This window comes from Fomitiporia mediterranea (genome assembly GCF_000271605.1).
Source record: "Fomitiporia mediterranea MF3/22 unplaced genomic scaffold FOMMEscaffold_5, whole genome shotgun sequence".
Classification (NCBI taxonomy): Eukaryota; Fungi; Basidiomycota; class Agaricomycetes; order Hymenochaetales; family Hymenochaetaceae; genus Fomitiporia; species Fomitiporia mediterranea.
In genome coordinates this window covers 1,740,415-1,764,833 of record NW_006760390.1, presented here as the reverse complement: position 1 = coordinate 1,764,833, position 24,419 = coordinate 1,740,415, and the positions used below count along the sequence as shown (strand labels likewise).

Genomic DNA, 24,419 nt, shown 5'->3' with positions numbered 1-24,419 from the left:
GACGAAATAGGCATGTGTTTGTCCCGTGACCGTGAGAAATCAATTCCATATACGCGTGAAATGATGGACTTTTCCTACTAGTCATTTTGAGATTTGCCGAGTAACACCCACTTCACTCGTCGACCAAGGATCTAGCAACCCAAGCATTGTGAGGTCAATACACAACGATGGCTGATGAGCAAAAGAGCAAAGCATGGCCACTGGCAGATGCAACGCTTACGAACCAGGTTAGCAGATCTATTTTGATTTTCCCTTGTTTTTCTGTTTCTTATGTTGAATTTGGTCCTTCGTTTGTGGCATGTCTGGACAAACTTGCAGATTCTTGACCTCGTTCAACAAGCTTCTCAGTACAAGCAGCTCAAGAAAGGTGCAAATGAAGGTGCGTATTGGACTATCACATCCATTATTATTTTTGCTCATATATTTACCAGCTACGAAGACTTTGAACCGTGGTATCGCCGAGTTCATCGTGTTGACTGCAGACACAGAACCCATCGAGATTCTATTGCACTTGCCCCTTCTATGTGAGGACAAGGTATGAATCGAGTTCTGATTTGCCCTGAAGTTGCAATCTGACTGTTTGAGGTTAGAATGTCCCATATGTGTATGTGCCCTCGAAGGCCGCGTTGGGCCGTGCCTGCAATGTAACGAGGCCTGTTATCGCCGCAAGTGTAACGACAAACGAATCAAACGAGTTAAATAGTCAGATTCGAACTATCAAGTCTGCTATCGAGAAGCTCATGATCTAATCATTTGGGTTTACTATGTCAAAATACATGCCTACATATATAGTATATTCAAGAAAATGTGTTGCATGGTGGTATACAGATGGTTAAGTAACAAAGTGAGGACATAATGAAGAGACTCTTTGATAATAGCTCGTGTCTAAAATGCGCTGAGGAAATGCAATGTGTGAACACAATGAGTCCAATGAGCAGTCATTCAGAAATCAGTGAAGAACCCGCATCCCGTGTGACATACTATCGTGTTGCTTAACGTCAGACAAATGGCACGTTTCGGCCCACTAGCCATCCGGCTACAGAAATCCATCTATTCCGGACGTCGCTTAATCCATATTTCATATTATCGTTGACTCCTTCAATCTTGACCTCCGCGTATCTGTCCAGTGCTTCAATCCAGCTCTCCGCTATGCCCGACCCGATCATTCCGCCCTGCTTTAGGACCTCATTAACTCTATTTACCCACGCCATCCACTCCTGTAACAGCCGCGGGAGGAGAAGAGGTGCTAGAGACGACTGACAGAGCGGAGGTTGATTAATGAGGTGGTTGGTCACAGCAGACAAATATGCGAATGTCTCCGATGGATGGGGATAGATCTTCTCCTTCCCTGTGGCCGCCGGCTGTAGGTCCGACGCGTCAGACATGAAAGAAAAATACGGCATGTACGAGAAGACAGTCGAGACGAAGTCGGATATAGCAGGACGAAGACGTGATAAAACATAATCGTCACGCATGCCTGCGTGATTCACACCCGGCGATGTCGAACGACCGAAGCTCGAAGTGGAGCTTGATGCTGTACTGGAACTCGTACGATTGGTGGCAAATGTGCCACTTCCGAATCCGAACGAAATTGAGGGGGATTGACGAGTGAAGGACTGTGATGAGGCAGAATATGGGTATTCCTCCACCAGCTTTTTGGCGGCTTGATTTAGCGCATTAAGAGCGGTATCCAGCGTCGGACGGGGTATCAGGGAAAGGACTGTTGGCTTTAATGACGGATTTGTCGAAAGCAAGGAAGTCAAAATTGGCAGTAGGGATTGTGGAGGAAGACTGGCTGGAAGAGGAAAATTAGACGGCAGTTTGGCTCGCGGGGAATATTGAACAGACACACCAAGCAGCATACCAACGTCCACATCATCTCCCGAATCGGAGCGGGCAGATCTGTTTTCCTTGCTCGCTTTACCGTGATCTGCTGCACCCTCTTGCGATCGGCTTTCTGCTGGTCGCACACGCATCTGCTTCATGGGACGGACGGGTCTCCGCTCCGGAGTCGGACTGCGGTCCATAGCCTCATCGTGATCAGAATCATCATGTCTCCGCTTCTGAGCCGCCTTCTGGGAGCCACTGAAAGTCGAGGCGGAAGGCACGAACGGCGGTGTCTGCATGCCTGGAGGCTGCCAACCGGGAACGGATGCGGCTGAGGAGAGCCCAAAAGCAAAGCCGAGAGGAGATGGCGAATGGTCAACGGCTGCGGGATGGAAACCAAAATGCGGAGTGATTATACCCGCCATTGCAAGGCTCGAGAGAGGAGACAAGGCTGTCGTGACTGCTAGAGACTGAGAGTGACGAATGCTCGCTTCAAAGAGAGAGGTCGCGGTTAACGCGCCGCACCGGCTATCCACAGACCGGCCCTAACCACTCTCGTTAAAATTCGACTTTGACCACAGCCATTTTCTTTCTTTGCTTTGCTCCTCTATGCCATTATTGTGGCCGTTTTTGGCCTTGAAGCCAAGTGAGTATTCTTGTCCTTTGTTCCCCAGCAGTGACGAGACAAAATAAGGAATCGCTACTTCGAAGCCATTGGCTCATGACCTTTTTTTCATATACCCAAATTGCTGAGATCTCCATCTATCATATATTTTCTTCAGCCTCCTGCCTTGTGTTCCTTTGCTGACAATTTGATTATTTCTCTTTCTCTCAACAGTGGCGTGGTAGAGTAAGTACTCAGTTTTCCCACCATGTGGCGCAATGGCGTTCCGTGTCAGGATAGTGATGAACAAAATAGAAGTCAAGCCCTGATACTCGTCTCAAGGACGGGTGTTGATGAGCATACCATGCTAATACTGACTAGTCCTTATCTTTCGCTGCCCTTTGCTCGATTGTATCCAGTGCTAATGATTTTCTCGTCGCAGATCCAGACAAATGCATGGTATCGATGTCAGCAGTGGGATGGACAAGTAGCACGTGTTAGCAGCCATTGACCAGAAATGTACAAACAGATAGGATAGATGCGCATGTGTCTGCGTTGATAATACAGGGCGATTCGTGCATGCATACGTGTCTATGTAGGCCTGGTGTCTGTACCTTGCACGAGTTCGACGATCGTTTTTATCACTCCTCTGAATATTGCTTGCTCGCGCTCGCTTAGCACTGCACTGTCCCCTCGATCGTCCACTTGTTTTTTCAGTGCCAGGCCCACTATGATGTTTCGCCGATCACCGTTATCCGCGGCCTTGTCTGTGCTGTTCATCGTCCACACAAGGGTCGCGATGTGAGTTGCATACAACGAGTGTAGCGTAGCGATGCGACCTGATGGCGCACTGCCAAAAAGTGTTGTGAGCTCGACAGCCGCTGGAGGCTCGATGAGGGGCATCCCGTCGACTGTCGATGACGGTGCGAGTAATGGGACAGTCGCCGGAATAGATGCTTGAATCTAGATAATAAGAGCGTCGCTCAGTCGTCTTCTCTTTTTTTTCCAATTTTTCGTGAGAGCGAAGCACGGACCAGACTGCCCACTTTGCCGAGCTGTGTGACCAGGATGAGAACTCTGTCGGCGTAGTAGTTTATGGCAACGTCTGTCTCGACACCATCCAAGACTTTAGACGTGCTTAGATTCATCGCAATTGAAGGTGTGAGTGGCCGTCAGCTACTCAGTAACTGTATTTGTCGCAGACTGCACGCACGACGCGTCGCGATTTTGTGTTGAGTGACGGGATTGACGCGACCACAAACGCGCGTCTGCTAGAATCTACCACCATGGCTGTCGACAGACTCGAGACACCCAAGCGCCCTGTTCACTACCCGCATTCACATGTAGCTCCCTATGTCCTTGGCACGTCTGATCTCAGGCTCCACGGCACTCATGGCAAGGGAAAGCAACGAGAATCCGATGACTTCCACTTTGGCTGGTGGGACTATACCCCTCTCCTCGAGCAACGTCGACCGTGAGTGGCTGTCCCTTTCTCGCTCTTGAATATGTTTATCATGCTGTGATAATCGATCTAGGCCAGTCCAATGGACTAGCTCGTCTCTGATCGTCACAGCCCACCCTTCAGAGCCTCGAGTGACATGCCTGCACTTTCCTTCGAATGTTCACTTCACATTACCCGATCCTCCCCCTTTGACTAATTCCCCGACTTCTTACGAACCTCCAACAATCATATCTGCCTCTTCCCGGGACGATTGGATTTTTGCATATTTTCCTGGGATTGATATTGATGGCATAGGGTGTTTCTGGAACAAAACGCGACTTGTAGACGATTGGATTATCAAGGAATGGAGAACGTTTGCGCGAGGAGACGGTGTCGTTGCTGCCCAATGGTTGAATTCAGATAGAGAGGTACAGTTACACAACCTGTACTCAAAATGCTATGTCTGGTTTCACTCATAGTTCTTGAATTATAGTGGTCCACCTCTGAAGCTGGAACACCAACTCGCCTACCGGCACTAGGGCCTTTCATTCCTTCACTATATCCTGTCCTACTCACTGTGACTGAGGCTCATCTTTGCAATATTTTCTACTTGATCCTACAAACCGAACGAGTCCATATGCTCAGCGCCTCGTTATCTCGTCGTTCTTTCTCGAGAAATGGTCAAGAGAGGCCAGACGGCGAAGTTGTCGATGGTCCTCGGGGTCTAGGACGATGTGTTCATGCAGCAATCGGCCTTAGCTATGATGGTTTGTCTCTTTCTCCTATTTTCTTGTTTGAATCCATTCAACCTGTTCTCTTAAGAGTCATCCGTGCTGATTTCAACATATTCGGCCTTCGTACCATCCGAACCACGGCCACAGGGCTCGGCAGATGTAAATTTGTCTCTCGATGTGCCAATGCTCGAAGAACCAGCTCTACTTCCCAACTGGGAAACGTGGAGAGATGAAGACATCATTGATTTGTGTGAAGTAAATATTTCTGTCAAAGGGTTCCATTTGAGTATGTAAACACAACTTTTGCACTATCGGAGTACACGCCCAACTAACTGCTAACAAACTGCAGGTCTTGTTACAACACCCTTGCCTTCAATTCGTGATTTCTTCCAGTCGGGACGTTCACTGACGAACATGACGTTCGTCCCTTGCCTACCCTCGCCAAACAGTCAGCTCGGCTTGCCCGCAACTCCGACGCAAACACATCGGCGAGTGACACCGCAATCATCTCCTGCGACAGTTCCTACACATGTTTCGCAATCTCCTGGTCGTACCATTCTCAGGTCGCCCGCTAAAGGTCCAGCACCAAAACCGATCCCTGACAGGGCCAAGGGAAAGCCTTCCGGCCCTTTATATCTGCTCTGCACAACTCTTGAAGTCGGTCAATGTAAGGACACCATAATTAGATAAAAGCTATTATGTCACTTACTTGTTGGGTCAGATACTTCGACACCTACCTCCGATGTGATACTGTACTTTTTACGAAAAAACCCAGCCGATATGCAGACATGGGTAGGGTCTTACTTCTGGTTCAGCTCAATAGATAGCAGCTTCTGATGAAGACATAGTATTTCAAACGAATTAATCAGACAAGTCTGCCGGGTTGTGTCGTCGTTCATTCATCATCGTATCAGCCAACGATTACGCCTATGACCGCCAGTGTATTGATCGGGACATTGTCCCACCAGGGACAATTGAGAAAGCGGAAGGCTGAACATCTACTGGCTGCAGGCAAGATGCAGATTTTGCGATTGTAGGAATCATCGCGCTCTTTTCAAACTTTGGTCTTTGCTGATCAAACAACGTATGAAGACCAGAGCTTCAGATTGATGACAATTGGGAGACCGTCGACATCATTTGTCCCATCGGATCTACCGGTGTTGAACGTACGCTAATCGGAGTTAGCGATAAGTATTTGGAATGTCTAATCGATTTGCAGTACCTTTTAGCTTTGCTGCTTCGCCAAGCCGCACTCTCGTCTGTGCAATACCCATTTCCGCTGAGATGTCCTTGAGTGCAAAGGCATCAACATTCATACATCAGCATCCGCTTAGAATATTGCAATCTAATCACGACACCGGTAATATCGAGTCTCGTAATAAATTGGAGAATTTCTAACATCTTTACTATCTTAATAAGGTCCTCATGGTGCAAAGAGGCTAGTAGCTGCCTCCATTGAGATTGCCTTGCAGAGACGATTCTTTCCCGGTGACATCATTCACAGTCTATGTAATCCGAATACGCCAATCTCGAGCGTTGAAGACGCTGTGATAACCGTCCTCCATGGATTTGACGCCAACAACACCGGAATGACGAGGATGTCTGTGAACGAAATAGTTGGCATGGCTATTGATATCTATCGGTGAGTTTATGTGCTGTGAACATTGGGCCATTTTTCAGACTAGGGATCAATCAACAGGAGAAGGAGCAGTTTAGCAGAACCGGATGCCGATACAGAAGACCTTAGATCTCGTTACCAAACCGGCCTGGAAATTCTGTCTCTGGCAGCATGTAACATTATCTGGGAAGATTCCTTTGACCATGGGGTGTACGACCCAGGTATGCTATTCCTTCCTAGATCACAAGTTTTGCATCTCATACTTTACAGCTTCCATCTGGGACCTAATTTCCCTCTGTGGATACTTCGTAGAGGAGTTCTTAGAGAATCTGCTTAAGGAATGTGTTCAATTTGCAAGCGAGATTTCCTCAACAGAAAATTTCGGATCCTCTGCCGATGGCAATAAAGAAGACACATCACTTGGTAGGTAGAACGTTATAGCGTTGGACACTGGATCTTCATTAATCGCACAATGCTCAGATTCCCTCCATTTGGCCAGCTCATTACTTCATCTTGTCCATCCGTATGCACTGGACGCACTTCGTTCATTCGTCGTGCATGTCCGACGTTTTCGTGGATTTCTAGACTCGAATAGAAGCACGAAGGGAGAAGAGAAGCATCAAGTGGCGAGGGAGATTCTCTTCGACTCTGTGGACTCGTCTCCTGTCGACCTTGAGGCACTTGACAGAGTTCTGGGAGAGGTCAAGCCAGAGGTACACGTGTTTAAAGGTAAGTGTGCTATTCTGACAAAGTTGAAGGCATTGTAACACTAGAATCCCAGAACAATCCCCGGAAATCGCGAGGCGAGGTTTAGCATTATTGAAGCCTACACCACAGCACATTCCACTACTGCGAAAGATCGTTCAAAAGTTAATGCAAGCACATGTAGTCGACAAGCTACAGCTGTTCATCAAGCCTGCGGATCTCGTGGACGGAATGGTTGGGCTGTCAGTAAGCCAGTCCGGAAAGGTGCACGAACGGAACATTATTACAAAGGGCTATTTGACTGGTCAAGGCCGACAGCTCCGCTGTCTGCGATGCGGTGGAAAGTCGGAAATTGATGAAGAGAAAGCTAAAGTAGGTAACAAGATAACCCTGGATTATTTACGTCGATGGACAGCATGGGAAAGGACTTGGCAGACGCGCTGTGTGTGTGGGGGCTTATGGGCAAGTAACAGGAAATGATGCCTATATGGCCCAATAAAAATATATTATTAACAACAGAGAACCAGTGGCGTTAACGCTCATCTAGTACCCTCAGACGTAATGAGATATGCATGTCAAACTAAACAATGGAACAAATACAAAAAAGAAATGTATGTAATGAATGGAACACAATAGTTGTTAGTTAAAGTCCGTTCTCCATGAATATGTAGCATAGCAGTAACAGTAACAAAGGTGCAGCGAAGTGGTGTATTAAGTCCAAGGAAGGAAAGTCCTTTGAAATTTGAAAAAAAAAAAGATGAAGGAGTGATTACAATAACAGCATGCGCAACGAGCTGGAACCTGTCGTCGTCGTTGTGGTCGTCGTCGTAATACCAGTGCTGCACCAACAAATAAGGACGATGCAAGTTACAAGAAATAAGTTCAAAACGTACCCTTTGCAATGGTTGTTTGCATTTGTTGGGATGCACGAAAGGTCTAAAGAAGAACGTCAGAAATGACAATTTCACACCAAGGTACTGTCACATACATCGACACCAGCCGCAAGCTAAAGAGAATACTATTAGTAAATCAGACTTCCAGTGACAGCTAGACAATACGCACATGCAGACGGATCAGTCGTATAGAAGTTCCGGGTCAGCACGACAAACAAGACAATGACGAGCGGAACGGCAGCAATGCGGAATCCCCAAGTGATCATATTATGTCGCCTAGTTTCACTGATTACGGGATAGAATATCATGCCAACTAGCAGGCCCATCAAGAATCCTCCTAGATGTGCAAAGTTATCAACGTAGGGAATGAAACCCATGCCAATGCCGAGGATCAGTTCAATTATCATATAGATAAGCTGGAAGCAAGAGAGTTCTGATAAATGAGACACAACAATCAAGGTGGCGTAAAACGTACCCTAGTCGACGGCCGATAGTGATATTTCCAGTGGGCAAATAAATCTACCCAGCTGACCTAGCGAATATCAAAATCGTTAGTTGCGAATTTCAGTGATAAACAAATAGCAGGACGAACCGCGACTGTCCCAAAAATAGCCCCACTAGCTCCAACGGAAGGCACGCCAACGAGCGAGAAGTTACCGCCAAGGATGTTCCTGCACATGGCATTTCAATTTGAAAGCTCAAATACCGAATAAACAATGCTAACCCGAAAATTCCAGCAGCAAAATAAACAAGGAAGAAACCACCAGTACCCATTTCACGCTCTAGTTGTGCCGACACGTACAATTGTGCCAGCATGTTGAGAATGATGTGAATGAACCCAGCATGCAGGAAAATTGGCGTGATGAATCTAAAGGAATATTAACAAGGTACACTTGACAGCACGAAACATTGACTAACCGGAACCATTGGTTTGGCGTCTCGCCAGAAGGAATGCCTCCAAAGCCACAGAGTTCGGAGATGGGACAAGAACGATCCGGTGGGTTGGCAGTGTCATTCATACCTACGATTCATTTGCCTTAGCATACATGCTATCAGGAAGAACTGTACAAATGGAACGCACAGGGAAGTGTAAGTGACACCGGGACATCAGGGACATTCTTCATGCAAGGTGGAAACCGGGCGCCGACAAAAATCAAAGCTGACTCCGAGGGACCAAGCATATAGTTGACAACAGGCTTGGCAAAGCAATGTGCGTGTCAGTACGAAACACCAAAAGCAAGATCGTTTGTTTGGCTGACCTTGAACGACACCGGAGTCCCTTGCTCTTGACCGTTCTTGGCAAGCTCGTAGATGAAGACGGCACACATAATGATGGTCAGAATCCAGACTGTCACTATAAGTAAGCCTACTGTAGACAAACAGAAAATCCAACATACCAAGGAAAGGGTAACGCTGGCGCCCAATACCGCGGCGCTTGTTCTCTATGCGCTGCTCCAAGGGATACTTTCCACTGATAATTACGTTATACATGAGACCAGCGTTCAACACCAAAATGACTTGAGAAGCCATACCCAAGGAAGCGTGAAATAGCAGATTCTTTAGCAGGTTGAGGTCCCAGAGTACCATCTTTACTGTAGGGGTCTTGGTATTCTAATAAACGCAAAGAATGAGCATCAACGAAGACAAGAAGTGATTCGAGGCTGACGCACCAAGGTCACCCATGCCTCGCGATCCGTCTGCCTTGCCCATGTCAGCTGCATTGTGGACGAGAGGGTCATCATCACTCGTCCGGAAGCCTTTGGGATGATCTGAGTAGGGAGTATATTCGTCGTCGACCAGTGGATCCTTTCCAGAAGGCCCATAAGTCGAGTGGAGCTTGCTGGCTCCTGATGGCCGCCTATCCAGCCCCTCATTGAGCGTTGTCGACGTCGAATTCTGCGAAGCTCTCGTCTGGTATGAATTAGCCAGCTCCTGCGCTTCTGTTTCGCCGAGAGTGTTTGCCCTCCTGGGACTGTCGTGGGCAAGGAAGCCAGATGTCGCGTGAGAGGGTGCAATGGATGTTGCATCACCTCTTGACTGGAAATGCGACTCGTATGGGTCGTATTTTTGTGGCGTATAGGACGAGTACCCATCGTCGAAGTCGGCGAAATTAACCTGCTTCTGGTGTGGCAAGGCCATTTCCAGGACGGGATGAGGTATCGAGAAGAGGTTGCGAAGGTGGATGGATAAAGGCGTGTTTATGAACGAGACTGTCCGCAGTAAAGGCTGTGCTGCCATCCCGCTCGGGTAACACAAGCGAGCCTCCTTTGCACTTCCCGCTTTGTGTTTCACACAGCCCGTCTTTTACGCCAAGAAATTCTGTTTCCTACACTCATTTTCGTACATACATACAACTTAATAACAATTTACAGCATAGCCTTTCTGAATACGAGTTATTGTGCCACGGTAATGCCTGCATCAACAACATTCCGCAGCTCTCACTCAATACCCAATCCCTCGCTTTCTTTCCATCGTGCCATCAACGTGTTGCTTGGCTTACCAAATGGATCCAGTACCTTCTGCGCAACATCTATCCCGGCCACCGGGAGGCGCGTTGCATCCAGAAGACCAAGCTACGGACGTTCTTAATGCACTGGTTGTCTTAACACGGCCAGAATGTCCGTACCTGTACGAGTGCAGAAGCCTGGTCCCAATATCTGTTGTCATACAAGTCAGTAACAGGCGGCCGGGCACGGAAAAATGCACTCACATATGCCTATGCCCAGCAGCAATTTTTGGACGGTCAATGCAGGTCAGGAAAGATATCGAGGTACGCACTCGAAACAGAGTTTATCCCCTCTGAACGCTATGACACCAACAAGCGCTATCTCCAGCCTTTTCCCGGTCGGCTGAAAAGTGTTCTAGAGCCCATACCTACTTAAGGTTTGCATGCATACTGTACCTCAATGCCAGGTAACAGATAGTCAATCATCTGAGGTACTCTAGGTATGAACATCTGCATCCCACAAGGCACAAGAAACTTCACCGTTGTGTGAGTACATTTGAAAATCATCTCGTCGATGATTCGATCAGCGCCAACTGCAGAGCCTCAATCAAAAATCAAATCCGTAGTACCAGAAGGTATGCAACTTTTTCTAACCTGTTCGTGATACCGTGATCATCTCCGTATCTGGAGGCGTAATCTGTTAACAAGCTCGTTAGCCGAATGAATAACAAGTTATGATACGAGGGTATTCACCGAATTCGCGGTGAAATGGTACTTGTAAAAGCGAGCGAGTTCTTCATAGCCAACACCGCCTGTCTGCAAACATATTTCGTCATAAGATGCTCCTGTTCCATGCTCACATACCCACCATTGTCGGGATGTGGTTGACATAGGGAACTTTGACCTGTGGACTAGCATTTACCGATACCCCTTCAAGGCTTTGGCACCTATAACCTACCATAGTCGCCATAGTTTCTTATGTCTCTAGTTTAGCTACAAAGTTTTTCCGGTACGGAAATCAAGAAAACTCACTGGCGTGATCCCTTTCTGCAAATTCCTGTGTGGCAAATTCAATGACTTGTATTGGCCAAGTACTCGACACATACGTAATATATGTGGTCGTTCCAAACCTTTTCAAGATCGAACCTAGGTCCTATCTCCCTTCTTAAAAGTTCAAGTGACCTTGTGTAAGCGATATTTGTCGCGGACAACACATGAGGGTCCACTGCTGTATTCTGTCCTGGTACAACAGCAGCTGGTGCTGTCGTCAATAAGGGGAACGCAGGGGTAACCGGAACTAATGGATAAGTATAGACCAATACTGGAGGAAACTGAGTCGGCTTCAGACTGTATGAAAGGCCCCTGGTATCCGTTAAGGATAGCAGAGATGCTTGAAGCTTCTCCTGTGCTGCTGCGAGATGGAACGTCGTTCTTCCAAAGCCCGGTAGGTCAATGTAACTCAAATTCCGGAACTACTAAGCTTACGACACGAATTTACCCTCCATATCCGTAACGAGCAGTGATACGCCATCCTCTAGGGCGGGCGAGTAATGAATACAGGCTTTCAGTTTGAGGTCAATGACGTTTCGCATGGACCTGCGATACGAGCCAGCATCTTCTCCAGTAAGTCCATAAGAGATAATAGCGAAATCCGTCTTCGCTTGACTAAGATTAAGGGCGATCTCATGCAAGGTAATTTCTTGTATCGGGAAGCAGAGCTGGTAGACATCATATCCCTCCTGAGCATACTTTGCTCAAAATAAGGCAAATCAGCAGTTGTGTCAACGCATGTATCGCACAGCATACCTGTTCGCACCAGCCTGGAATAACTTCTTGTGCTAACAGAATCACTGCAGTCGGGCGAAGAACAGACGAGACTTTATTCTTGAGCTCGAAGTGAGACATATCAGACACTTTGCAAGGCCCGGCAATCAACGTTGTTCGAAGGTCAGACTAACGCTGGAAGTGCTAAGCTCTCTATATATACCGAAAAGCTTGGCGGGATAATTGGTGATGAGAGGTAAGAGCATATGTGCAAATTGCCGCGCGTAGCGCGAGACACCATCTAAGAGGTCAGAACCTTCACATAGCTTACAAAGAACGTTATGTCTGTGCGCTGGACACCAGAACCTTATCTGACTTCATAATTAATGAAAACCTGTTATATAGGATGGGATTGACAGTACCGAGTTACAGTGTTACAGAAGCGAAGATAATCAAACGTACAACCAATTATTCATAGATCTTCCGGTACAAATAACAAATAATCACGTGCGTAGATTGCGAATCTCCTCATCCACCTGTTTAACTCGCTGAGCCCTTTCAAGCTGCTCGGGGACATTCTGCAAAGTAATGTTTATACTCGCATTCCAGATTGGAATAATGACAAGGACACACCTGTTGAAGTTCTTCCGCGATCTCAGTTAACTTGACATTCGCGTCGGACAAACCCTCCTCACCTGGAGACAGAAGGGTGGAAGTGCGAGAAATGCTACAAGGACTGAACACAACATACCCCCAGCTACATCATTGTCAACTTCCATTTCAGTATCCTGTTGCCCTAACTGCCGATCATCATGCTCCCTTTGTTTATTGAAAAGGTCGAGCATTAGGTTCTCCACTTCCCGCGGGACGTTTCGCCGCTTCGTAGCAATTTCAAGATCCCATTTCAGGCGCTGGTCAGAAAGAGACCAGACTCGCCTGTCCAAAGACTCGTCGAACTGGTCCATTTCTGAAGAAATTATAAGGTGCCGAACAGCAGAGGTATGGCATGAGATGGTGCACCTTGTTCATCACCATCATATTCGTCAAAGTTACGCCCATTTATTCGCAAATTCGGTTTTGCAAGCCGATATGTCCTTTCTAAGAACTGCATCAATATTTTAGTTTTATCGATTTCTACGATTAATAGAGCCCGAATGCGCATACAGACCTGTATCACATGGGGCAGGAGGAGATTTCGCTGGTTTTCTGAACCACGTTCCGAAAGTTTTGAATCGAGAATAGCAATAGCAGCAGAGTTCAGGTTTTCTTTAATGCGGAACCAGTCTTGGATTGAGTCCACAGAGACGCGAGGCAATTCGTCTCTGGCTCCGTTGCGTTCGCTCTCTGCCATCGACGAACAAGAAACGCGAGGCAACACGGTAAAGCGCGGCAGGATAGCTCACGTGGTTTGAACGCGTTTGGTCACGTAACGTCACACCCGACGCGCTCACGCAATTGAGATCTGCCTCGCGAAGTGCAAGTACTTCCTTTGGTATCATCCAGCCTTCACTCATCCACCGAATGGAAGAGGCCATCAGGAAAGCTGCGGAAGAAAGCGTGGGGAGGCTATATCAGTCTTCACTCCTCAAGCTGGAAGAAACAGTGGGTTATATTGCACTTACTGCTTTTAAGAACAAAGTGGATTGACCCTCGCTCATCTGCAAATATTGATGTAGATACGAAAGACACGGCTCTCAAACGACAAGCTTTCTCAACAGCTATTCACTCTCAATAACAGAACGATAAACGTTGCGGAGAAGATCGGATTTCACACCTTTGAGGAACTAGAGGGGGCCGTAATCAATGAGCCAGCCGTCTGGAATGCGGAAGCGATTAAGGATAAGTCGGCAGTAAAAAATGGGGGGAATTCTCAGCAGCGAACTCCTATTCAACAAGAATCTTCTGCTCTCGGGACATTCAGAGATGAGCTCGAGGTGCTAAAACGTCAAGTTATGCAATTGCAGCATCGCTCGAATCCTAAAGTTCCGGATACACTAGTAATGTAAACCACCGCACCGAGCTCAACGAGATGTACCCCTAACGTTATCTCTCTTAGAGAATCGCCAGACGCGAGCAAACCAAGGCGTGTTCCTTTATCGCCATTGAAGTCAGTTGGGAATTCTAGTCCCACAGATGAGCGTGACCTGCGTACCGAGCTGCGAGTACTATCCCGCAAATACGATGCCTTAGTCGTAGCAAAGAAAGCAGCGGAGAAGAAATACAAAGACGATTACAGACGGTGGAAGTCCTTCAAGTCTTGGCTTCTCAATAAGTCGAAACATGCCAAGGCTTTGAGGGCCCAGATCGCAGAGGAGAAATTGGATTTTGCAGACGACTTGCATGAACGTGAAAATTCTAGTAATCAATATGCGCCTTTCGCTTCCAGTTCGGGGCTTGCATCATTGCCGCGGTCAATGCAAGGTAAATGCAGTTGACATTTGAATCTTTATTTAAACTGAATCTTCGAGGTTACAGGAGACGACTATGGTCGACGACCATCACCGACGTCATCTAGTAGAACACTGGGCCGCGCACGGCATGTTTTTTTTAACCCTTTATTTCGAGCCACTTCGTGCGTTGTATTGACTAAATCAATGGTTGGTTTGGTATTGTGTTGGTGAACAGGTCAAAGCCAGTCAAAGCCGAGGATGAGCGACTTGATAATTGTGTCGGTCGCGTTGCTCGACCAGAATCTTACACTTTGAAGGCTGACGGAAAAAGAAAGGCCCAAAGTCCCGGATCGGAGATTCCAGCAAAGACAGAATCCGTTGAAGGCTCCTCTAGGATTAAGGAAGAGAGCCTGTCGAGCCGCGACGTTCTCGGCAGTTCTACAAAGAAGAGAGGCCGGTATTCGGATGTGGCAGACGTTGAGTGGGTAAAATACCGCTCCTCACTATGAAAATTATTTACTATTTCTCTTAGGGAGGCATTAAATGCCCTCTTCGAGATTGACACTTCACGTAATAACGGCTTGCCGTTCCAATTCGACGAGGTTGTCCGGGGGCGAAAGCAACGACATCAGTTAGAAGCAGGGGACTGTGATTGCTGCAGAGAGGTAGCTACAGCAAAAGCACATCTCTATTTCGCTAATGAACACATCCTGTAGTATTATGAATGTCTCGAGCCACTCCCGAGTCGACCAGGTCTTCCATTATGGGAATCCCTTCCACCAGCCGATGAGCCCAACTTATTGCATCGTCATCACCGACATTCATCGCCCGAGGTAGCAATGCATCATAGACAACAGATTTCCCGGCATCGCCATCAGTGGTCACCCGCCAAGACACCTCCAGACTATTGGAACATCGGCTTCCCTACCACACAAGAGGCGGCGGACATAAACCGGCGAGCGGCAGATATGCATGCGCAAAAACGTCGACGCGTAGAGGAAGAGGCGGGGTAGGTTCATTATTATACGATTCTTGTTCCAATTTCTGAAATTAAAGATGCAGGAAGCAGGGTGGTCGGTATGTTAGACGCAAAGAGAAAGAGCCGAAGTTATAATACAACCTACTGGGCGTTTGCTAGTTGTGCATGTGTAATTGTGGGCCTTGTGTACGATACGTATAGCGGATTAATTTATGCGGAATGGAGTCTAGGCGGTTGCCTTTCACAAAGGCTATTATCAAGCGCATCGGATTATAATGTGACGCAAGCCTTGACCCGAGCACAACTTTGCAGAAAGGTATTAGTATCGGGCCAATATCAAATGGCAAGGACGTACAGTATTGATCAAAGATCTTTGACAGTGCTATCGGGGAGTTCTGCGTGGCTAGTCTGTGAATAGATCTAGACGCACATTGACTTGAATTACCTTAATGATGAAGCCTTGTCGGTCCTCGCGCGGACGAAGAGTGACACCTCCTGTGATACATCAGCCATACCCGAGAGAGAGAGAGAGACTGGCGTAGTGGCATTTGCTAACCAGGTAGACGCCATGGATCCTTTATGCGAAGTGTTAAGGCAAAAAGCGGGAAGTGATTCAAGAGTGCCAAAGCAACTTTGAGCCCAGCTTGTAGGGATTGCAGTGCTAATCTAGTCTGAAGACAAGTCAGCTACTTGGAGTTAGCAAGTCGGAAAGTCCCCTCACAAGCGCGAAAAGTACGTAATAGACAAGTACGGTCGGAAAGAGAAAACTGCTCAGGGTAAAGAGCATTGCACCCAGTAATAGTTGGTCTAGGTCGTAATACCAAGAGTCCAATCGACGTCTCAACACATTATAGCGCTTCCCTATGCACGAATGTTAACTTGCATCTCCCGATGAAAGAATGAAACGAACCTCGGAACAGATTGTACAGCGAATTTGTCGTTAAAAGTTGCGTTCTGAAAGCGACTCTGACAACCGTATAGGCCATGAACAAATGTGCTGTCAGGAGGCTGACCAAATCGGATGTGCACGCCAGAATCATGGTCATCCCAAGGACTCCTGAGATGCCGATGAGTTCAATAATAGTTGGAAGCGCATAGCTGATATAAATCAGGACGACTGCAAGTAGGGTGGATGGATCTTTAGATTTATCGATACCATGCGAGGCCTGTACGTACCGCTCCAAAATTCTAGTAGTGCGTTAAATATAAGGAAAAAGAACCGACTCAGCTCCGTGTTGAGCTTGAGCCCAGCAGGCCAATTGTCAAGCCAGCTGATTGATTCCCGCATTGAGTCGACGGTGAGATGCTAAATTTGGCACAGGTTACAATCTAGGTAGTTAGAAGTTAAAGAATAGGGCGCCTACCATGGCGAGTTTGAGGACAAGTCTCGCCAAATAAGCCTTGTTTTCGACGAGGGTCGTGCCCACGGCGGTACCGATAATAATATCGTTCAAGATCAGCCAAATACAGTTCTGTGTGCTATAAGTCGTTTCAGCGTCGGACCATAATCCATCCCTGACAAAGAAAACAGTAACCTAATGTAATTCGTCGAGAGTTCGTTGTTCCCAGTATCTGTGACTTGAAGAAGCCAGGCTTGTCTGAGAATAAAAGTAAACTGTTCGCATCGAAGATCAAGCTGTTGAGCTAGGAGGGACGTCAGGTGGTCAAGTCGAAACGAATTCATTTCTGACTAACCAATCGAGATACTCGAATGTACCCATGGACCAAGGCCGAAAAGATGGAGGAAGTGGTCTCGCGAACGACAAAGTGGGCCAACCAGAGAGTCGCAGAGTCGGGTCAATGAGTGAGACGTGCGTTTTGCGAGAGTGGATCGTTCGTCCGCACTGGCGGAGGGACTGGACTTCATCATATCCCCGACAACGGCCATTACTCGATGCGCAGCATTCATCTACAAAGATATTAATACGCAGATAGTCTACGTGCAAAAAGTATATGTACCTGCTGCACAGAATAATGGTCAATACCTTGTGCGAGGGCGCTTGTGCCCTTCACAAAGCTATTCTGCAATGACAGATAATCGTTCTGTCGAGTCTTCAGGGATGTCCCCTTCTCGGAAGGCTGAATCGCCAGAAGTAGGTCAAGATTGATGTCAACAAGGCTGTAGTGGCGCCAGGATCTATGTTTTGGTCTTTCATAGCATACAATACATGACCTATACAGGCATTGGACTTTGTATAAAATCGTAAACGAACCAGACGACGCACTGTTCAGAAGAGACAGAGTCATCCAGCCAGACTACTTGTCGGACAGAAATAGGACCTTTTGCAAAGCATGTCCCAAGTACTTCAAGTGGAGCTGAAGTCTCATTTCCTATACGCGACAATAAAGGCGTTGCGTCTTTCACCTGGAGAAGTCAATCAGCATATTTAGAACAGCAGCAATTTCTTAGCATACGAACATCAGCGAGTGGTAACGTTCCCGCGACGACTATGACGTCCCTTGTTCTCCAACCGAGCATGTATCCAGCGTTTTTGACATCAACGGGCCAGAAAATAGATAGTGGTGACATGAACAAATTAGCCTTCAGAATCTTCACCACAGACGCACTTCAGGAGGAACGCCGATCACGCCGATCTGCTGGATGACCTCATTCTTTCTCTTTCATCATGCATGCAAAAGAAGTTCTGTTTGCAGTATAATGAAGAGAGATACGCTAATTATGCACTACGACACATAAAGGAAAATTCCGACACACAAATTAATGACATTGGCAACATCACGAGGATCCCCGACACGGCAGAAATTCGAAGGTAAACAATCATTATAGTCCATGAATTAAATGATGTAAATCTAGCCGGTAGAACTTCGACCTTGCCTGCTCCTAGATGAAGTTGCTCTGGCCATTCTCGTCAGATGGAGGTGATTTAGTTGTTCACCATCCTCATCTACGGTACCATCTAAGGAACCTCGACGAGATTTATTGCCCTCCGTCATCTCGTCATCCTGTCCATTGGCTTCTGCGTGCCGAGCCCAACGACCCGACCACGCCGGGCCATCAATGCAGTCCAGCAGCTCGACTCCGACGCGCCTCATTCGCCTCGCCCTTGTTGTCCAGTCAAGACAGCGTCGACGGCTCGGTCGTGTGCGACTAAGACTACGCACTCCGTCTTGTAACAGAGATCCTCGTTTGATGCCATTGCTATTAGTATTCAGTGCGTGCTCATGATCAGGCCTTTTCCAGGCTACGGCAGATAGCATACGTCGATCCGACGGTAAGGTGAGCGGCAACATGTACCTTGACTCTAACAGTTCTCCAAGGACTTCAGGTGGTCGTTGAGGTGTCCATTCGGATTTTTCGCTCGGAGATTTCTCGAAAAGGAGGTCAACACTACTCTGACTAGTGGCCTGTGATTCAGTGGGACTCGTAGAGTTTGACTTGTCGAGGCTCGACGATGTATTCGCTTCTGCGTTCTCCGAGGAAAAGCTATCGTCTTCGTCATATTCGTCGCGATCGTTGATCTGTATTACGCAGCGTTAGCTGCAGAAGTAGTGAAGGTCAATAATTGCCTACCTCTTTTCTCAATGCCTCGACCCCAAGCTTCACCCGTTGCCGTTCCCAGTCCTTCTGCAGTTGCACCAAGTATTGACTGCAATCGTCGCTCATCCGTAACTCGTTCACTTCGTACCTGAACAACAACAAAGTAAGAGATAAGATCAGACGAGAGTTACGGCCGCTTACTTGTAATCACGGACCGCCCGACGCATCTGTTCACGGACCGATCATTTAGTTTGAGTAGAGCTAAAGCCAAATAAGACTTACTTGCAACGGGTTCAAATTCTTCAGGGTTTGTATCGTCGCAATAAGGTTTGAGAAGTCATCCATCGATGACAAACACTAGGAAGTGAGTAGCGTAAGGAAAATACGTTCCGAAAATAGTCAGGAACAAAGCAAACCTGCAGCCAAAGGAGCAATTCCCGGACTGGATTGAAATGAGATGCAACGCTACGGGGCAAGCCAACATCCGATAGCCATTCCTCCACGATACTTAAGTTCATGCCAATTTGTAATGCACGAGACCTGAAAATCTTGTTCAAATGAGAAACCAATTCGAATAATGTTCATTCTTACCGACAAAGGTAACGCTTCCGCGTTAAGATCCTATTGAACGCCTCGCCTGCATACGTGTCAGCAATTTCTTCTGAATCTTCAGTGACCTTGCAGCTACGCACATGATGTCCAGTACATGATCTGCGACCACAATTGAGTAATGATCGCGGGATTGATTCCAGAATCCAGAAGTAACGAATGCAATGCAGACAAGTACATGGTCAACTCTTGCGGTGTATGCGACGGGGGAGGTCCTTCAGTAAGAAACGATTGCAAAGAAGCTGTAGAAGCCACCCGTGCACGAGTCATTGTGCCACCTAAAGAAAGGCCCTTCGGAGTTAGTGGCAAGAAGCTAGAGTATTGTGGTATCGGAGACGTCGTCCGTGATGTACCTGACGCGGGAGACGTTGGGCGTGCAGCATTTAAAGAGGCCGACGTCGAAGAAGGTGTGACTGTCTGAGAGGGTATTCTCTTCTTGCTCGTAAATGGGGACCGGAATAGGGACCACTCCGACTCGAACTGTATCTGATCCAGCTCCGCCTCTGCAGGAGAGTAGTCCAACAACGCGGTATCAATAAGCGTGTCTATACGACGTTCTGCGACGCGAATAATAAGAACTAGAGGATAAAAGGCTCAGCGAAAGCGATATAAATGTAGGACAGGAAGATTGACCGTAAACAGTGTTGATGACCTCTTCTATTAGATCGAAGGAACCGAGGAGTTCGCAAGTTTCGTTAGTAGTTGAATCGCATCCCATGAGATGAAGCCAAGTGGTGCAGTTGTACAGCCAAAAGATCGTATATGTGAGGTCATCAGGGTGATTCTAAATTGCGTTAGGTCATTCAGCAAAACTTGAAATTGAGGATCTAGGACTTACGAATGCAGCATCCTCGATGGCGTCTGTCGCACCCATTATGAGTTCTTCAAACCATGTATGGTCACATGTAAGGCAAGCAAACCGAGCCAGCATATATAATGAATTTGCGGGTATTGAATTACGCATTGAAGGTCGGAAATTTATTATTAAGGAATCCAGTATTCCAGGTAACGATGCCGGCGAAAAAACTAGCATAGATGAATAATCCGGAGGAGGGGTCTATCGGATTCTGGTCAATTTAGGTACAGTGTAAGCAATTAATAACAGCAACGCACATAAAGCTCTCTATCCTCTTCGTCACCGTCGTCTTCGTCGTCAGAATAGGCTTCTGGAAGGTGCTGCAATATGCTGCTATCCCTCCACCAGTATTCGTTGACACTCAGATCCAAGATTTTTGCAATCGCTTGTCGCTCCGAGTGCCGCTTTTCGTACTCTTTCAACCTTTTGTCGAATGAGTGCCGTTTGATGTTCAGTTGGCTACCCTGCCACCCTTCTCCTTTCATGGCTTCCTCGAGGAACAAAGCAACATCTTCTCGCCCTGGAATAACGGCATACGCGGTCACTATGTCCAGTGCAGTAATACCTCGTGAAGTGGTCGCAAATGGAGAGCATCCGTGCGTGAGCAAGTAGGATATCAGAGTTGGCGGAGCCAGTAAAGCAGCATGGTGAAGTGGTGTCCAACCCGCTACCAACATGTCAACACAGAATTATATAAGGGCGAATCTATAGACACACCTTTATCAGGAATATTCACGTCTGCCCCTTCAGCTATGAGCAAACGGACACATTCTTCACGCTCGACATCTCTCTCCGATTCCGATCCAAAACCTTCTATAATTACGCTGACATAGACCATACCATCTTCATCTTGGTGATTAAGGTCTAAGAATGGGTGTGCTTGCCGGTCGTGTAGGATATATTGAAAGAAGGTTAAGTCGCCAAAGACGCACGCACGCGTCATGCAATGCTGAATGAGCGTGGACTTCTGTTCAGGGCTTAAACCAGTACCGGCGGCTAGCAGACGTGCTACTTCAGACGGCACAGGATAGAGTGGGTGGAGGTCCGGCTCTGGCATGAACTCCGGCGGCTGAGACGACACAGACATCTTGTCGCTATAGTCTGTTATGATAATAGTTGGGATCTGGTTGACACAGACGGGCCAAAGATGTACGGAGAAACGTTGCCTATGTTCTTGGGCAGCGTCAGCACCCAGACGCTGCACTGGGTCAGACGACTTGAATAATACACCCAGTCGGGTCCGAAATCCTGCGAATGCCAATTCGGTAGGGTAGACTGAGAATACTAGAACTGTCTAGACGTTGCAGAGACTGCTGCAGGGTGAGTAAGGGGTACCTGGTGTGAAATGAGCATGGGTTGCACAGGAAAGTCAGTCAGTCAGATCGTCGCGCCAAATGATTCCGTCGTTGCGCGTTGCCTACTTATTTTGACATCTCTGTCGCCAACCTCTTCATACTCTCTCAAAATTGCCCAAATTCAACAATCCGCGCAATGAGCCCTACGAAGCGACGAAGGCTTTCAGCAGAGGAGGACCGTGACGCAGAACTCTCGGACGGTGCATCTTCAAATGAACAAAACTTCGCGAACGCACGTCCAGACGCGCATAGTTCTGAAAGCGAAGCTGAAACCGACGCCGAAAGCTTGTCTACGGAAGAAGAAATTGCAGAGGCACAGAGACCCATCAAATCACAGAAGACGCAGAAACGAAAACGACGTGCTACTTCGCCCTCTCGATTTGGTTCCACTCTGCAGGCGCTCTTAAAAACGGATGCACCGACAAACCAGCCTCTCGCATTAAAACCATCGGTCGCGAAACGACGAACGGACGAAATACTAGAAGGCAAGGCCAAAAAGCTTCTAGAAGGTGAAAAGAAGGAGAGAGAGGAGAAAAATCATATACAAGACGTGATCGGAGGTTGGGGAGCTGAGCGCGAAAGGTCCCTTAGGAAGGTCGCACAGAGGGGAGGTTTGTCGTCTTCAGCACTTTTCCGTCGCCTAATGCCTGATATACTACACGAACAGTGGTAAAGTTGTTCAACGCCATTCAGCAAACTCAGGCTGCAGCAGTGGCCGCTCAAGAGGAGGTTAAGGCTGCACGAGGATCGGGTAAACCTTCGCTGCCAACACCTGCTCTGGATGCTAAGATGAAAAAGAAAAGTACTAGCATGCAGAGGCCCGAGAAAGGTACGTTTCCAAGTGTGATTGTGAAGCATTTATGCTGACTGCGCTTTAATCCTATGAAGCTTTAAACCAAGACGCATTTCTCCAAATGATTAAGGCGGGCGGTGTGGTATCCAATACTTGATGGAATTACTATTTGGTAATACTGTCAATAACATGTCTTTCTGACATCATACAGTATATATGCGTGCTGAATACATGTCACTATGTACATGTTGTGGCCGAGGATAAATATCAAGCTGATAAATAAGCAATGTGTGAATATAAATGAGGGCCATTGCACGCCACGAGCGTCTGTTGTCGTCAAGTCAAAAACCATAAGTAGCGCAAGTCACCGGCCCTGAAGAAAATCGAAAGTTTTATATTCACCTCCATGGTCCGTCCCTCATCATCCTTCAACTCCGCCTCATCCACTCACCTCTTAGGCATGTTTGTAGCCACCGGTGCAACAAAAAGTAATTGTTCGCAAGGAAGAGTGGGATAAGCGGCTGCATGAGGTCCAGATTTCGAAACAGTGAGTGTCTTCATCTCAACGACTCGAAGGCTCAACATGGTCCCTACCACGGGACCATCGTCTGGCACATAATGAGATGAATAACACAATTGGGAATCTCTCTGATATCTTTTGATGATCCAAAAAAATTGCATGTATTATCTGACCTCTTCTATCATTCTACCTATCTCCTGAGACTGAGAAGTGTTGCTCATGACGTGTAACCAGTGATTTAAACCGGCTTGTAATGGATTACCTTGTCGTCGAGGGCTACAAATCCGCGGCCGAGGAATTCAGTAAGGAGGCAGAGGTGTCTCCTGATGTTGACTTCCGGACAATTGAAGACCGAACGGTCATTCGAGAGGCGCTGCAGCGCGGCGACGTTGAAGAGGCAATCATGCGAGTCAATGAACTAGATCCAGAGGTTCGTTAGTTTTCATTTGATTTACCCTTGCCAGGACAAGGACAAAGGATTATAACGTTCATGCACCATTCTGAGGCTGATAAGCCTCTGAGGATAAACAAACACCAAACTTCAGTCTTCAATATGATTTTTTTTTTCGCTTCAAACTTGTAGTCTCGGGTTTGACAAAAGTTCTGATTTTTTTTACTCCTGACCTCGCACAGATTCTAGACACGCACCCCTCACTGTGGTTCCGCCTTCAGCAGCAGAGATTGATCGAGTATATCCGCCAAGGCCGCACGACCGAGGCGCTGCAGTTTGCCCAGGAGGAACTTGCGCCGCGAGGCCAAGAGAGGCCAGAATTCTTACTAGAGCTAGAGCGCACGATGGCGTTGCTTGCATTTGAGTCGACGCCGTCTGTACCGCCCGCTATCGCAGAACTGTTATCGCCGGCGCAACGGTTGAAGACGGCCGGTGAGCTGAATGCGGCAATACTGGAGAACTTTAGTCACGGGAAGGAGGCGAAGCTTGTTGCATTAATAAAGCTTCTATGCTGGGGCGAGGCGGCGCTCGAGGAGAAGGCCGAATTCCCGAAGGTAGGGGCGCTTCTTGCACTTGTCCGAGAACCACGCTGACTTACTGCCCCAGGTCGATCTTCGCGATGGATTGTATTCGGAAGGGCCGCGGTAGACAAGTTATATACGCTGCTCTTGTGGACCTGTGTCGCTCTGCTAGGGCCTGTTGTAAAATAGAAAAATATGTATACCAGTAATGTACCGACATAGCCATAAATGTCGAGGTGAATAGAACTGTTGGTTGGTAGTCACGTTGCTGTTGCCAGTGCCGTGATAGGCAAGTAGGGTAGGGAATCATCGCTCTCTCGCGCGTTAGTAGGTACATATACTCTGCGTGTCTCGCACTCCCGCTCTAGCCGAGTCGTCCTCCTGCACCCTACACGCGCTCTCGGCGCGTCGACC

At 47.5% G+C, this 24,419-nt stretch overlaps 10 protein-coding genes across 10 annotated transcripts; 3 read left to right on the top strand and 7 right to left on the bottom strand.

The window, feature by feature from the left end:
• Positions 1-167: 167 nt before the first annotated feature.
• FOMMEDRAFT_83902 (snRNP subunit) lies at positions 168-749 on the top strand (the record flags this gene model as incomplete). The annotated part of the gene is made up of 4 exons (XM_007265536.1): positions 168-227; positions 319-379; positions 432-535; positions 591-749. The coding sequence occupies 4 exons, from the start codon at positions 168-170 to the stop codon at positions 747-749; spliced, it is 384 nt and encodes a 127-aa protein (XP_007265598.1).
• A 249-nt stretch (positions 750-998) lies between these two features.
• FOMMEDRAFT_81765 (uncharacterized protein) lies at positions 999-2,252 on the bottom strand (the record flags this gene model as incomplete). The annotated part of the gene is made up of 3 exons (XM_007265535.1): positions 999-1,534; positions 1,574-1,795; positions 1,853-2,252. 3 exons carry the CDS (start codon positions 2,250-2,252, stop codon positions 999-1,001), a joined length of 1,158 nt encoding a protein of 385 aa, XP_007265597.1.
• A 770-nt stretch (positions 2,253-3,022) lies between these two features.
• On the bottom strand, positions 3,023-3,579 carry FOMMEDRAFT_155118 (uncharacterized protein; the record flags this gene model as incomplete). Its single annotated transcript, XM_007265534.1, has 2 exons — positions 3,023-3,394; positions 3,466-3,579. 2 exons carry the CDS (start codon positions 3,577-3,579, stop codon positions 3,023-3,025), a joined length of 486 nt encoding a protein of 161 aa, XP_007265596.1.
• Positions 3,580-5,244: 1,665 nt separating this feature from the next.
• FOMMEDRAFT_140083 (rhomboid-domain-containing protein) lies at positions 5,245-9,968 on the bottom strand. The gene is made up of 22 exons (XM_007265533.1): positions 9,493-9,968; positions 9,355-9,433; positions 9,220-9,293; positions 9,082-9,170; positions 8,904-9,018; positions 8,741-8,843; positions 8,547-8,690; positions 8,415-8,493; positions 8,298-8,354; positions 7,992-8,238; positions 7,918-7,935; positions 7,823-7,865; positions 7,006-7,768; positions 6,705-6,953; positions 6,495-6,647; positions 6,306-6,445; positions 6,026-6,248; positions 5,826-5,966; positions 5,699-5,772; positions 5,455-5,639; positions 5,328-5,398; positions 5,245-5,273 (listed from the first exon to the last, which is right to left on the bottom strand). The coding sequence occupies exons 1-13, from the start codon at positions 9,959-9,961 to the stop codon at positions 7,699-7,701; spliced, it is 1,587 nt and encodes a 528-aa protein (XP_007265595.1). The 5' UTR covers positions 9,962-9,968; the 3' UTR covers positions 5,245-5,273; positions 5,328-5,398; positions 5,455-5,639; positions 5,699-5,772; positions 5,826-5,966; positions 6,026-6,248; positions 6,306-6,445; positions 6,495-6,647; positions 6,705-6,953; positions 7,006-7,698.
• Positions 9,969-10,143: 175 nt separating this feature from the next.
• Positions 10,144-12,190, bottom strand: FOMMEDRAFT_140082 (uncharacterized protein). Its single transcript, XM_007265532.1, has 14 exons — positions 12,075-12,190; positions 11,754-12,016; positions 11,375-11,699; positions 11,301-11,325; positions 11,227-11,243; positions 11,137-11,172; positions 11,022-11,084; positions 10,923-10,965; positions 10,809-10,861; positions 10,725-10,754; positions 10,601-10,671; positions 10,533-10,538; positions 10,449-10,479; positions 10,144-10,395 (listed from the first exon to the last, which is right to left on the bottom strand). Exons 1-14 carry the CDS (start codon positions 12,171-12,173, stop codon positions 10,261-10,263), a joined length of 1,197 nt encoding a protein of 398 aa, XP_007265594.1. The 5' UTR covers positions 12,174-12,190; the 3' UTR covers positions 10,144-10,260.
• Positions 12,191-12,515: 325 nt separating this feature from the next.
• Positions 12,516-13,383, bottom strand: FOMMEDRAFT_106372 (uncharacterized protein; the record flags this gene model as incomplete). Its single annotated transcript, XM_007265531.1, has 5 exons — positions 12,516-12,610; positions 12,666-12,727; positions 12,784-12,999; positions 13,053-13,137; positions 13,201-13,383. 5 exons carry the CDS (start codon positions 13,381-13,383, stop codon positions 12,536-12,538), a joined length of 621 nt encoding a protein of 206 aa, XP_007265593.1. The 3' UTR covers positions 12,516-12,535.
• Positions 13,384-13,577: 194 nt separating this feature from the next.
• On the top strand, positions 13,578-15,435 carry FOMMEDRAFT_106370 (uncharacterized protein; the record flags this gene model as incomplete). Its single annotated transcript, XM_007265530.1, has 7 exons — positions 13,578-13,634; positions 13,709-14,034; positions 14,089-14,453; positions 14,508-14,568; positions 14,658-14,903; positions 14,955-15,087; positions 15,139-15,435. The coding sequence occupies exons 2-7, from the start codon at positions 13,985-13,987 to the stop codon at positions 15,433-15,435; spliced, it is 1,152 nt and encodes a 383-aa protein (XP_007265592.1). The 5' UTR covers positions 13,578-13,634; positions 13,709-13,984.
• FOMMEDRAFT_106367 (Gpi1-domain-containing protein) lies at positions 15,382-17,870 on the bottom strand. The gene is made up of 14 exons (XM_007265529.1): positions 17,821-17,870; positions 17,627-17,766; positions 17,361-17,574; positions 17,097-17,310; positions 16,937-17,045; positions 16,766-16,880; positions 16,578-16,707; positions 16,312-16,518; positions 16,123-16,262; positions 15,958-16,072; positions 15,847-15,896; positions 15,757-15,796; positions 15,547-15,705; positions 15,382-15,466 (listed from the first exon to the last, which is right to left on the bottom strand). Exons 4-13 carry the CDS (start codon positions 17,308-17,310, stop codon positions 15,557-15,559), a joined length of 1,269 nt encoding a protein of 422 aa, XP_007265591.1. The 5' UTR covers positions 17,361-17,574; positions 17,627-17,766; positions 17,821-17,870; the 3' UTR covers positions 15,382-15,466; positions 15,547-15,556.
• Positions 17,871-18,212: 342 nt separating this feature from the next.
• FOMMEDRAFT_83167 (uncharacterized protein) lies at positions 18,213-21,422 on the bottom strand (the record flags this gene model as incomplete). Its single annotated transcript, XM_007265528.1, has 11 exons — positions 18,213-18,881; positions 18,934-19,048; positions 19,102-19,127; positions 19,183-19,257; positions 19,317-19,440; positions 19,492-19,537; positions 19,593-20,087; positions 20,143-20,293; positions 20,348-20,566; positions 20,623-21,032; positions 21,083-21,422. The coding sequence occupies 11 exons, from the start codon at positions 21,420-21,422 to the stop codon at positions 18,213-18,215; spliced, it is 2,670 nt and encodes an 889-aa protein (XP_007265590.1).
• Positions 21,423-21,785: 363 nt separating this feature from the next.
• Positions 21,786-24,256, top strand: FOMMEDRAFT_146087 (uncharacterized protein). The gene is made up of 7 exons (XM_007265527.1): positions 21,786-22,331; positions 22,388-22,549; positions 22,609-22,655; positions 22,984-23,060; positions 23,268-23,463; positions 23,667-24,038; positions 24,091-24,256. Exons 1-7 carry the CDS (start codon positions 21,857-21,859, stop codon positions 24,130-24,132), a joined length of 1,371 nt encoding a protein of 456 aa, XP_007265589.1. The 5' UTR covers positions 21,786-21,856; the 3' UTR covers positions 24,133-24,256.
• Positions 24,257-24,419: the final 163 nt, after the last annotated feature.